Raw genomic sequence first — 13,927 nt, forward strand, 5'->3', positions numbered from 1 at the left:
CCAATACTGAGCCTTTTTGTAGTGCAATGCACACTAGTAGTGCAGACGTCAGTTTCTGGTCCCTGGTCAGTTGTGGGGAACCCCTAAATAATCACTGACTGGCAGGAAATCTGAGGGGCATTTCTATATGAGCTCAAGGCCTGAGCAGAATCGAAGGGTCACTATATAATGTTTCTTATTGAGCTACATGTGAATGTCACAGCACACAACAACACACACACACAGTTCTTCCTTCCACGCAGTTGCAAAAAACAGAAATAATGTCCCCCCATTGGCAGGTATACTGGGCTGTTCTGGGACTGTACCCCTGAGGTCAGGACAGTTCTGCTGGGTGTGGTCCGGTAGAATTTGCTGGTGCCCAGGGTATGTCTATGTTATTGTCCTGGGTTTGTTTCAGGTCTTTGGCAACATGTTCCTGTACTGTAGGCTTGTGCTGGAGGTGTATTGGTAGTGTTGGGTATTGTTGGGTAATGTTGGGTAATGTTGGGTAGTGTTGGGTATTGTTGGGTAATGTTGGATAATGTTGGGTAGTGTTGGGTAATGTTGGGTATTGTTGGGTAATATTAGAAGTAATGTTGGAAGTAATGTTGGATAGTGTTTGGAAGTGATGGGTGTGTCGGTAATACTGGGTGTTTGGCTTTACCTGTACTGTAGGCTGGTGCTATTGGTGTGCATTGGTTGTGTTGGTCTATAGTTTGTCTATAATGGTGTGTTTCTCTCAGGATGTGTGTGTATTTGTAATGTTGGGTTGTGCTATTAGTGTTGGGTGTTTGTCTGAGTGTGTGCATTGAGTTCCATTAATTTTGGATTGTGATGGTAGATCATAGCCTCTGACTATATTGCTGGGATGTACTGGTTCTAGGCTCTACGTACTAGTCTTTAGCAGACTCTTGTGTTTTGAAAAACCCTTACGGGTAGTGTTGGGTTGAACTGGGAGTTCTGTTTGTATCACCAGTACTGCTGTTATAAGTGCTTGGTGAGGTTGTTCTGTGCCAATGGTTTCCAGTTGTACTGGGAGTGCTGGAACTGTTGGTGCCAGTCTTTTGGAATGGTGCTGAGTATCATGAGGCTGTGCCAGTAGTATGCAGTTGTACTGGGAGTGTTGGAGCTGTTGGTGCCAGTCTTTGGGACTAGTGCTGGGTATGCTGGGGCTGTTCCAGTAGTATCCAGTTGTACTGGGAGTGCTGGAGCTGTTGGTGCCAGTCTTTGGGAATAGTGCTGAGTATGCTGGGGCTGTGCCAATGGTTTCCAGTTGTACTGGGAGTGCTGGAACTGTTGGTGCCAGTCTTTTGGAATAGTGCTTAGTATGATGGGGCTGTGCCAGTAGTATGCAGTTGTACTGGGAGTGCTGGAACTGTTGGTGCCAGTCTTTTGGAATAGTGCTGAGTATGATGGGGCTGTGCCAGTAGTATGCAGTTGTACTGGGAGTGCTGGAGCTGTTAGTGCCAGTCTTGCGGAATAGTGCTGGGTATGCTGGAGCTGTGCCAGTAGTGTTGGTGCCAATATTTGAGAGTAATAGTTGGTTACATTGGGGCTGGGGAGTGTCTGGACTGTGCATGGAGTTGGGTTGTGCAGTAAGTGCCACTTCTGAAGTGGAGCCAAGAGCTTGTAGTTGGAAGCAGAGGAAGCAGATCCTGCAGTTTTAGGGGGACCCAGGATGTATAGGGGGCCCCATGAGGCCCTAATTTATGAGTAATACATTGGTAAAACATGACAACCTCTGGATATTTTGGGGGCCCTCAAATTAATTTGTTGTGCGGCCCAGTAACATCTAGTTACGCCACTGCCCCAACTACTTGTGCCTCACCCCAGGCATCTCAAGCAGGGGCCTCCCTATGTGAAGAATCAGAACATTTCAGTTGAAAGAGTGAAGTCCAAATTGTCCAAATTGTCCACATATAAATGATCCCTTTAACCACAAGAACCAGTCTGGCAGCTCCTGCGTCCGGTCATCCGCTTGGCCTTTTCCAATCACTGTTTCCTAAAATGTATTTGAGAGGCTGAAACTAGAGCGAAAACACTGCGACAAGGGTGGGGGTACGGTCGGCTGCCTGGGTGCAAGGTGATGCTGGAGGAATGGAGCGGGTGGGGAAACTATTCAGCCATAGTAAATGTCACTCATGTCCACAGATTGAATTTTATTGCACACGTGGGGCATTTGTGACTGATACTCGGTATCACTGTATCACATTCACTCTAGTCAGCAGCAGCCGAGGTGGCGCGTTGCTTTATCTGCACATAAAGAGGAAAGGTTTTTATTTAGAGCAGGTTTTTTACCCCCCTGGTCATTGGGCTGGTGGTCCTGGTTTATTACAATGATCTGAACGATTTACAGGTAACATATAAATATTTATCTGCCGATATTCCTATAGAGAGTATTGAGAACTTCTGATTATGCAAGTAATGAGGCAGCTCCCTCTTCCCATATGTATAAATACAAATATACAGAGAAGGAATGTTCTGGGCATACAATAAGCTATACCCTCATACTGTACTGTCTAAGGGAATCAATATGGCACCTCCTCCCATATGTATAAATACAAATATACAGAGAAGGAATGTTCTGGGCACACAATAAGCTATACCCTCATCCTGTACTGTCTAAGGGAATCAATATGGCACCTCCTCCCATATGTATAAATATACAGAGAAGGAATGTTCTGGGCACACAATAAGCTATACCCTCATACTGTACTGTCTAAGGGAATCAATATGGCACCTCCTCCTCCCATATGTATAAATACAAATATACAGAGAAGGAATGTTCTGGGCACACAATAAGCTATACCCTCATCCTGTACTGTCTAAGGGAATCAATATGGCACCTCCTCCCATATGTATAAATACAAATATACAGAGAAGGAATGTTCTGGGCACACAATAAGCTATACCCTCATCCTGTACTGTCTAAGGGAATCAATATGGCACCTCCTCCCATATGTATAAATATACAGAGAAGGAATGTTCTGGGCACACAATAAGCTATACCCTCATACTGTACTGTCTAAGGGAATCAATATGGCACCTCCTCCTCCCATATGTATAAATACAAATATACAGAGAAGGAATGTTCTGGGCACACAATAAGCTATACCCTCATACTGTACTGTCTAAGGGAATCAATATGGCACCTCCCTCCTCCCATATGTATAAATACAAATATACAGAGAAAAGACAGTAATAACTTCTCAGCAGACAAACAAGCACAGAGAAACAGATTGCCGACCACTAATGACCCACTTCTATTATTTATGCCTTTTACTACTAGTAAGCCCACTAGGGGGCAGTATATGGCCTAAATCTTCTGAGACAGGTCTCTCTGCCCCCCTGTAGTTGAATCCTGGCAGAGCAGTGGACATTACCCAGGAGCCTTCCCCAAGTTCCTTGGGAGCCATTGAGGCCTATATATAAAAATCTACACCTACAAACATAAATTTGCCATTTAATACACAGAGCATTGTGCAAATTGTTGTGCAAATTGTTGTGCAAATTTTTACACCCATTTTTAAATGTAATTTATATTATGCTATATAAATGTTATAAATAGCCTAAAAGTGTTTCCATGATTTGAGCTACAGTATTTATTCTTTAGATCTCGGGAAATGAAATAAGGTCCCATGCAGGACAATAGGGAAGTTAATGGGAAGCTAATTAGAAGCTTTTGCCTTAGCTCCCTATATATACTTGGTCAGTTCCAAGTGGACCTTCTCTTTGTCACCAGGAGATGCCACCTTGAAATTAACACATATTGTAATAATTCTTCTTCTCCTGGGGGGGGGGGCAGTGATGAAGAGTAAGGTGGTGGTCAATAATAAAAACAAACACTCTATGGTGATTTGGGAAAAAGAGTTGTGACATTGGGCCTCTTCATTGATTGAGACCTGTACTAGTAAATTCCATTTTGGGAAGATTGCTAACCATTTTCTTTTTCTACATCTCTTCTTGCAGGCTGTAAGTACCTTGGCTGATGTCGCCTGCAAGTGCCATGGAGTCTCCGGTTCCTGTAGCCTTAAAACCTGTTGGCTCCAGCTGGCGGACTTCCGCAAGGTAGGGGATCTCTTAAAGGAGAAATACGACAGTGCGGCGGCCATGAAGCTGAACACCAGAGGGAAATTAGTGCAAGTCAACAACAAGTTTAACTCGCCCACCATGAACGATCTGGTTTACATCGACCCCAGCCCGGATTACTGTGTGCACAATGAAAGTACCGGATCCTTGGGGACCCAGGGCAGGCTATGCAATAAAACGTCCGAGGGGATGGACGGATGTGAGCTCATGTGCTGTGGAAGGGGCTACGACCAGTTCAAAACGGTACAGACTGAGAGGTGTCACTGCAAATTCCACTGGTGCTGCTACGTCAAATGCAAAAAATGCACCGAAGTCGTCGACCAGTTTGCATGCAAGTAGAACTCCAAGCACAGACCTTAGGACCTTTATCAAATATCAGCTTTTTTTTTTATTTATAGACGTCACACGGGAGTTGCAGAAAGAAAGGCTTCTGGGTCCACTTCTCCTCGGTATCAAACAACCAGCCTGGAATACAAAGAAACAAAAGGGAAAAAAAAATAAAATTAAACTGAGGATATTTATTTACAGAGATAAAGACTTTAATGCTGTATCATTGGAGAGACTTGGGCAAATTGCATGGGATCGAGGCCATAGTGTGTAAAGACAAAACTGGAGACTGGAGTTATCCACGAGGTCATCTGGACTTTTGGTGTTCTCTTCGCAGTGATCTAAAAAGCATGTTGGTTCCATTCTGTCTATAAATCATGACACAGAGCTTTCTTTTTTCTGGTTATATAGTGACATCATCCTAAAAGCTTATACCCTGTGAAAAAAGATACCCCCCCCCATTACAACATTCTAATGGTAAGGAATATAGTGCGTATAATGTCTTAGAGGTCCTCTAGAAAACATCTCTGATGATTGAGAAAGAACGTGTCTCTGGCGAAAGGCATTTATGGTAATCGGAGCTTATTTAGTCATGTCGGACCATTCTCGGTTCCTCCCTGACGTTTAAAGCAGTATCTCAGTCTGTGTTCCCATGGGATTTATGAAAGATAAAACGTAGCTCCCCGCTTGACATAAAAAGTCATTATTTTGCATATTAACACTTGAGGAGGCTCATAGACCATTAATGCAAGTTGGGGGGCCCTCTGATACCAAGGATTTTAGATTAAAATTCTGTAATTTATTTTTAAGACACTTAAAGACTATCAATACAAGTTGGGGGCTCCCCTGATCCCAAGACTTATCGATTAAGTTTCTATCATTCATTTTCCAGGTGCTTCTGGACCATCAGTACAAACTAGGGGCTCCCCTAATCCTAATAATGTTCAGATTGAAATTCATGTTTGGGTTGGCTCATAGACCATCAGTACAAGTTGGGGCTCCTTGATCCCAAGAGTTATCGATTAAGATACTAACATTCTTTTTTCGGGGTGCTTCTGGTCCATCAATACAAACTAGGGGCTCCCCTGATCCTAATAATGTTCAGATTGAAATTCATGTTTGGGTTGGCTCATAGACCATCAGTACAAGTTGGGGGCTCCCCTGATCCTGAGGATTATAGACTGATTATTATTGTCATTTATATTTGGAGGTGGCCTATAGACCATCAGTACAATTCTGGGTTTCCACTGATTACAAGAATTATCTATTGAGATTCTGTAATTAATTTTTGTGGAGCCCCTGAACCATCAATACAAACTGGGGACTTCCAATCCTAATGATTTTCAAATTGAAATTCTGTAAGATATGTTTGGGGTTCAATACAAATTGGGGGGTTCCCCTGATCCAGAGGATTGTAGAGGGGGAGCTCCTGGACCATCAATACAAATTGGGGGTTCCCCTGATCCAGAGGATTGTAGATTGATATTTTGTAATTAATATTTAGGGTGGTTTATAGACCATCAGTTCAAGTTAGGGGTTCCCCTGATCCCTGGAATTACCTATTGAGATTCCTCTCTGAGGCTTCCTCTGATTACAAGAATTATCAACTGAGAGTCTTTAATAAATTTTTGGGGAGCCCCTGGACTATCAATACAAACTGGGGGCACCCCTAATCCTAATGATTTTCAGATTGAAAAAACATATGTAATTAATGTTTGTGGGTGGTTCATAGACCATCAGTACAAATTGGGGGCCCCCCTGATCCCAAGAATTACAGATTGAGGTTCTATAATTCATTTTTGAGGAGCCCCTGGATTATCAAAACAAACTGGGGGCTCCCTTAATCCTAATGATTTTCAGATTGAAATTCTCTAATTAAAGTTTGGGGGTGGTTCATAGACCATCAATACAAGTTGGGGGCTCCCCTGAACCCAAGGATAATATATTATATTATTATAATATATATATATTATAAATTCTGTAATTAATTTTGGGGAGCCCATGGATCATCATTAATACAAAGTGGGGCTCCCAAGGATTACAGATTGAAATTCTATCATTTCTTTATGAGTAAAATACATTTTGCTTCCCAAAAATTCACAAATTTGCAAATTTTCAAGCAAAATCAAAACAGGACATTTATCTAATACACATTTATTTGAATATTCTAAAGCCATTTGAACAATACAGAGTGCAAAAAAAAAAAAATCACATATTCTGCACATTATTCGAAACGCCTAAAATACGAAGAGGTTACAATTTCTTGGAAATCGTGGTCTGCTGTTTTCTATTTCAAAGCTTTTTCTTTTTTATTTGTGACAATATGTATATAAATATATATATAAATATATTCTTTAATACTGCCAGTAATTAAAAATGTATTTATTTACACATTTAATTAGGGGATTTTTCTTTTCACATATAGACATTTTTAGGATTTTTATTTTAAAAAATCCTTCGACATTTTATGGAAACTTTTTTTTTTTTTTAGGATTTCTTATCATTTGGTGTCAGGTTTTCTTGGGGTTATTATAAATAATTTAAAGCACATAGTCATGGTTCATTGGGCAGTAGAATGGATCAAGCTACTCAGTGGGTTTCACACTATAATGCACTTGAAACAATTCTTTTCATCCCTGTTTCCATTCAAAAAAGGGCATTATTTAAAAAAACAAAAACAAAAACAAAAAAAGTCCAAACTGAATTCCCCAAAAATGACCCTTAATAAAAGGAAAAATATTGAATATCTCAACTTTATGAAGAATATTCATGACACAGCCGCACGTGCCTTCATGCCACAGCAAATATTTATATTTTTATTAGGATTTTTTTTTTTTTTTTTTTTTTTATAAAAAGAGATTTAATTTTTACCGATCCAGACTATACATTGGAATTATTTAATGTAAAATATTTTACTTGTCATCAAGAAATGTAAATCTATGTTCTTCTCTTTGTATCTTGTACATGTAATGTACATATTGTGTCGCCCTATTTGATTTGTATATTTTTACTGGCTTTAAAAAAATGCCACCGAGAGGTACATGGCTCCCGCCATCCTTGAAAGATAGACTATGAAATAATAATAAAAAAAAAATATTAAATTGGAAAAGTGTCTTGGATTTTGTTTGGCTTCTGATTTTCTGACAACAATTATAAAATATTGGTTTTATTTCTGCAAATAAAAAAAAAATACAAATGTAAGGCCCATTTATCAACATTCTCATTTTTGTGGTTTTTGAAACCACAAAAAAAGTAATTTTCTCTAAAGCCATGATATTTTTTTTTAAAGATCCAAATATAGAAAGTACCACAAGCTCAACGATCTGAAAAAAAAAATACAAATAATGTACCTCTAAATTAGTAGTACGAAAAAAATTCAGAAAACCTCTAAAAGTCTGAATGGCTAAAAAAAAGGTCCAATTGAATCCACGCAGCTCCCTTTGACTTTTATGGGACCTCAACTGTTTTTAATTACTTTTTGATGTTTTGTATTAGAGTTTTGCACACTTTATAAATCTCAAATTTTTTGAGTTTTAGAGAAATACAAAAACATGAATCTCTTAAAGCAGTGGTTCGCCTTTAAGTGAACTTTTAGTATGTCATAGAATGGCTAATTCTAAGTAAATTTTCAATTGGACTTATTTGCTGCCTCTTTCAAGCTTTCAAATGGGGGTCACTGACCCCATCTAAAAAACATCGAATATCGAAGTCGAAGGATTTTAGCGCAAATAGTGCGATCGAACGATTGAAGGAATATTCCCTCGATCGAACGATAAAATCCTTAGAATCGAACGATTCGAAGGATTTTAATCCAACGATCGAAGGAATATCCTTCGATCAAAAAAATTCAGGAAAGCCTATGGGGACCTTCCCCATAGGCTAACATTGACTTCGGTAGCTTTTAGATGGGGGGTCGAAGTTTTTTCTTAAAGAGACAGTACTTCGACTATCGAATGGTTGAATAGTCGAACGATTTTTAGTTCGAATCCTTCGATTTGAAGTTTTAGTCGAAGGTCGAAGTAGCCCATTCAATGGTCGAAGTAGCCCAAAAAACACTTCGAAATTCAATTTTTTTTTACTTCGAATCCTTCACTCGAAGTTAGTGAATCGGCCCTTTATTGTTATTGCTACTTTTTATTCCTCATCTTTCTATTCAGGCCTCTCCTATTCATATTCCAGTCTCTTATTTAAATCAATGCATGGTTGCTATGGGTATTGGGACCTTAGCAACCAGATATTGCAAACTGGAGAGCTGCTGAATAAAAAGCTAAATAACTCAAAACCCACAAATAATAAAAAATGAAAACCAATTGGAAATTGGCTCAGAATATAACATTTTACACCATAATAAGGTGTTATTTACTAAAACTCGAATTTATTTGGTCAGGCTTTTTGGGGCAAAACTCAAATTTTTCAAATGTTTTTTTTAAAATCTGTTACAGCCGATGCTGCAAAGATTTAGAATCGAAAATCCGCCATCTCAGACCTGTCGAGATTGTGTAGAAGTCAATGGCAGAGGTTCCAATTCTAATTGGAAGTTATCGTGGTCTGCGCTGGAATTAGCCTGAAAATCTGATCATTTCGAGCTTTTCAGGCAAAATCCCCCATAAAACGTATGACTGGGGAAAAAGCCAGAAAAAAATCGTACAATATGATTTTTTGTACAATTTTTTCGGGGTTTTGCCTGAACCAATTAATTAATAAATAAGGTCAAATCAGGTATGGGAGTTTGGTCATGTTTTTTTTAAAATTAAAATAATGAGATAAAATAGGATTTTAGTAAATAACCCCCTAATAGTTAATTTAAAGGTAAACAACTCCTTTAATTCCTATCCATCTGTCCCTCGATCCACTACCTGGTTGCTAGGGTAAATGTGACCCTAACGACCTGTAAACAGGGGGTTTAAATCCATCAAGTGAAATAAATTACTAACCTTTTACTCTGAGTTGATGCGCCTCTTCGATACCAAACAAACCAGCTTGGGGTACTTTAATGGGGGGCACTGAAGCTCCTAGATGTTCCTTGACTGGATTTGGGTTGGGCACATTCAGAGTACACTGTGAATTCCACAAATTACTATACAGGTACGGGACCTGTTATCCAGAATGCTCAGAACCTGGGGTTTTCCGGATAACGGATCTTTCTGTAATTTGGATCTTCATACCTTAAGTCTACTAGAAAATCATATAAACATTAAATAAAGCCAATAGGCTGGTTTTGCCTCCAATAAGGATTAATTATATCTTAGTTGGGATCAAGAACATGTATGGGACCTTTAATCCAGAATGCTCAGGACCTGGAGTTTTCTGGATAACAGATCTTTCTATAATTAGGATCTTCATACTTTAAGTCTACTAGAAAATCACATAAACATTAAATAAAGCCAATAGGCTGGTTTTGCTTCCAATAAGGATTAATTATATCTTAGTTGGGATCAAGTACAAGCGACTGTTTTATTATTACACAGAAAAAGGAAATCGTTTTTAAAAACTTATTTGGATAAAAGTCTATGAGAGGCGGCCTTTCCATCATTTAGGGTAGGGACACACTGGGCGATTTGGGGAGATTTAGTCGTCTGGCGACTAATCGCAGCGACTTTTCTTCCGGAATGCCTCCCCTCGCTCTGCGCCTGGCTAAAATGAAAAATCGCCTGCGCTAATCACACGCGGCGATTCGTTTTCCGAAGTCGCCCGAAGTTGCCTCACGAGGAAACTTCGGGCGACTTCGGAAAACGAATCGCCGCGTGTGATTAGCGCAGGCGATTTTTCATTTTAGCCAGGCGCAGAGCGAGGGGAGGCATTCGGGGAAGATTGGTCGTGGAAAGTCGCGGCGATTAGTCGCCAGGCGACTAAATCTCCCCAAATCGCCCAGTGTGGCCCTACCCTTAGAGATTTGTGGATAATTGATCTCGTACCTGTTCTGTGAATGTGTCCAGTCCAAACTCAAGAAGCACCTGGGCGCATAAGACAAATGGTGCCATTGTGCTCCCCACTGAAGTTCCTTGGGCTGATTCACAACAACAAAAATTGCACAGGGGGTTAAAACTTTCCTTGTCCTTAAAGGGTAACTATTGCGAAAATGAAAATGTAATTAAAGCTTCATCATACTGAAATAAGAAACTTTCTAAATATAATCAATTAAAAATTCTGCATGTAGAGAGACATGATGTCTGGTGAGTTTAATAGAGTGAGCTCTAATACATCTTCTAGGCAAATGGAGCCCCCCTATAAGATATATTGGATCTAACCAGGGCCGGAACTAGGGGTAGGCAGAGTAGGCATGTGCCTAGGGCGCAAAGCTGGGGGGGGGTGCCAGGCACGTACCTGCTCTGTCGCCTACCCCATGTCTGGTCCCATATTTTGTGCGTAAATGCGCTTCTGCAAATGCGCACAAGCCGTTTCGTGCATGCATGCTCAAGTGCAGTTCTGCGCATGCACACTCGATCGAGCACCGGCGCCGTGGCCAGCCAGGTTGTCTAGGATGCCTGGCGGGTTGGCCCGGCTCTGGATCTAACTGTCAATGAATATCTGACACCCAACTGCTGCAAGAAGAGAGAATGAAGAGAAACAGATGCTGAGAGAGGAATAGTGAAGATAAACTTGATTATTTCAGAAACGGTACAGAATATTTAATTGATTGTATTTAGAAAGTTTCTTATTTCAGTAGGACGAAACTTATATTACATTTTAAATTTTTGCGATAGTTCCCCTTTAATTAACTGGAAAGCTAAAACACCCCCTTTGAACGGTGACATTGAAATAAAAATGTAAAACTGCTAAATATTAGGGTCCATTGTACCATCATCTTGTATATTTCCTTTGTGTCCGTTTAATGAAATGATATTGTATAATGATGAAGTATTTGCAGCTTCAGACATTACTGGTTCCGCTTGCACTTTCACCCTTGCGTTACACTCCACTGTTCCCTTAAAGGGATCCTGTCATCGGAAAACATGTTTTTTTCAAAACACATCAGTTAATAGTGCTGCTCCAGCAGAATTCTGCACTGAAATCCATTTCTCAAAAGAGCAAACAGATTTTTTTTATATTCAATTTTGAAATCTGACATGGGGCTAGACATATTGTCAATTTCCCAGCTGCCCCCAGTCATGTGACTTGTGCTCTGATAAACTTCAATCACTCTTTACTGCTGTACTGCAAGTTGGAGTGATATCACCCCCTCCCTTTCCCCCCCAGCAGCCAAACAAAAGAACAATGGGAAGGTAACCAGATAACAGCTCCCTAACACAAGATAACAGCTGCCTGGTAGATCTAAGAACAACACTCAATAGTAAAATCCAGGTCCCACTGAGACACATTCAGTTACATTGAGAAGGAAAAACAGCAGCCTGCCAGAAAGCATTTCTCTCCTAAAGTGCAGGCACAAGTTACATGACCAGGGGCAGCTGGGAAACTGACAATATGTCTAGCCCCATGTCAGATTTCAAAATTGAATATAAAAAAATCAGTTTTCTCTTTTGAGAAATGGATTTCAGTGCAGAATTCTGCTGGAGTATCACTATTAACTGATGTGTTTTGAAAGAAACATGTTTTCCCATGACAGTATCCCTTTAAACTTTCCTTATCCCCCTGTTTGGAGTTTTAATCCTGTTACAAGTCCCTACGGATCTCTGATCACATTAGTGAATAGGGAATAATAAGAATACACGACAGTTTGATTAAAGTTTGTACAGAGAGTTATCAGAGAATCCTCAGGTTTGAACTGTAAATCCCCACATTAATCATCGGTGGGAAGGCGCCTATTGTCCCTGCGACGGCTGCAACTAAATACGGGAAAGTGACGCTTCCAATAACTTATTCGTAGAGGTGGGACGGTGTCAGCTGGAAATGATTTATATATTGTAGTCACAGCAGCTTCTGCAGGAAAACAAAGGCAGTTCTGGGTTAGTTCAAATGGAAAAGGGTGATCACGACTACACGTTGTTTCTATAACATCCCCGTGTGAATGAGAGTCTATATAAATATGTTTCTATTCCTGCCTTTTTCATTCCAATACCTTATTGCGCGTGCACCCCCAGTTTGACAGTCTTTAGCCCTAGTCCCCCACTTCTTTTTCTGTGGCGCTTCCCATTCCGTCCCATGTTGTTATATTCACTTCCGTGTCCCTTTTATCTCACTGTAGTGATGGGCGACTTTGTCAAATTGACAAAACTGAATTTGGAAAATGCATTGAAAGCAATGGGCGTCAAATCATTTTGAGGAGCGTCCATTTCGATGGGCGCGACAATTGTTATACGTGCACCGATTTTGCCCAAATGGATTAAAGTCAATGGGCGTCTGAATAATTTTGACACAATACAATATTTATGCGAGTGACTATTCTGACGCACGCCCAAATTTTTTCGACGCAGCAGATTTTTTGCAGACGAATTTTCTCGCTAGCGGCAAAACGAAGAAATTTGACGCAAATTTCCTGCCGAATTTATTCGTTCATCACTATTTTACTGTTCTTATTTTAAAACATTTCTAATTTCTTATGAATCTGATCCCTTTGCCTTCTGTCACCCCTCATCCAATGCGACTGTTGTTGTGTTATTTCATTTTCTGTTGCCATTTTTGCTATAGCATACCTCCCAACTGTCCTCTTTTTCACGGGACAGTCCCGATTTTGACAGTTTAACCCGAAGTCCCGGGTTTCTTACTGAAATGTCCCGACTTTCTCTTTGATCTCCTGCACTGAACAGCCAGAACAAGATACAAAGTTTCTAAAACTAAATCAGCTTTTGGCAGAGAGCCCAGAATACGTGGCAGGTGCACTTAGATACATTTGTAACTATTTAAGATAAGCAAAGAAATAATTGTAACAATTTAAGATAAGCAGGTCTCTTGGAAAACTGTGACTTGCAGCTTAAAGGGTAATTCGCCTTCATTAGCAAAACTGTATTAACACATAATAACCACAGAAATGTGTTCAAACTTTCATAACCTGACAAATTTTGTAAAATGAACATGGTAATTAGGGGGTGTGGCCACAAAAATGGGCGTGGTCAAAAACAATGTTCTGATCCGCACGGCAAATATTTTTTTCCCTCTTTCTATTTCCAAAATGTTGGGAGATATGTGTATGGCCTTGTTTCTGCTTTCTGCCATTCCTTTCCTCATACTTCATTAACATTGGATCACGGGGTCGTTTACAAAGACAAAAAACTAAAGAAAACCACCAGTAGCATAACTGGAGGGGGGGCGGGCCCGGGTGCATGATGCGCAGCCGGGCCCCGCCCCCTCCGTACTGCCCGCATTTGTTAGTGGCGCACGGGCGCTCGCACCCCCTGCTCCCCCGGTAGTTCTGCCACTGAAAACCACCCAAGATCCCAAGATGCACTCAAAAATCAAAAAATGGATTTATGTAACCCGAATGGGTGGGAGCATCCAAAGGACCCAAAAAAAAAGAAAGGAAAAGAAGAATCCTGAGTGATCTAAAATGGACCCAATGGGGAGCACTTATTTTTGCATTTCATTAAGATATTTGCACACTCTGGCACTAGCACCTGTTGCTATGCATCTTCTGATA

The 13,927-nt window shown here is 40.3% G+C and overlaps 1 protein-coding gene across 2 annotated transcripts in view; it reads left to right on the forward strand.

Annotated features, from left to right (window-relative positions):
• The window catches only part of LOC108704022 (protein Wnt-5a-like), a 21,836-nt gene extending 14,332 nt beyond the window's left edge, over positions 1–7,504 (forward strand). For both annotated transcript variants that reach the window (XM_018240387.2, XM_018240388.2), the window contains exon 5: positions 3,949–7,504. In XM_018240387.2, coding sequence (XP_018095876.1) covers positions 3,949–4,407 — 459 coding nt within the window. In that variant the 3' untranslated portion in view covers positions 4,408–7,504. The remainder of the gene's footprint in view (positions 1–3,948) is intronic.
• The last annotated feature ends 6,423 nt before the right edge of the window (positions 7,505–13,927 follow it).

The sequence above is a fragment of the Xenopus laevis genome, chromosome 4L, assembly GCF_017654675.1.
Source record: "Xenopus laevis strain J_2021 chromosome 4L, Xenopus_laevis_v10.1, whole genome shotgun sequence".
Classification (NCBI taxonomy): domain Eukaryota; kingdom Metazoa; phylum Chordata; class Amphibia; order Anura; family Pipidae; genus Xenopus; species Xenopus laevis.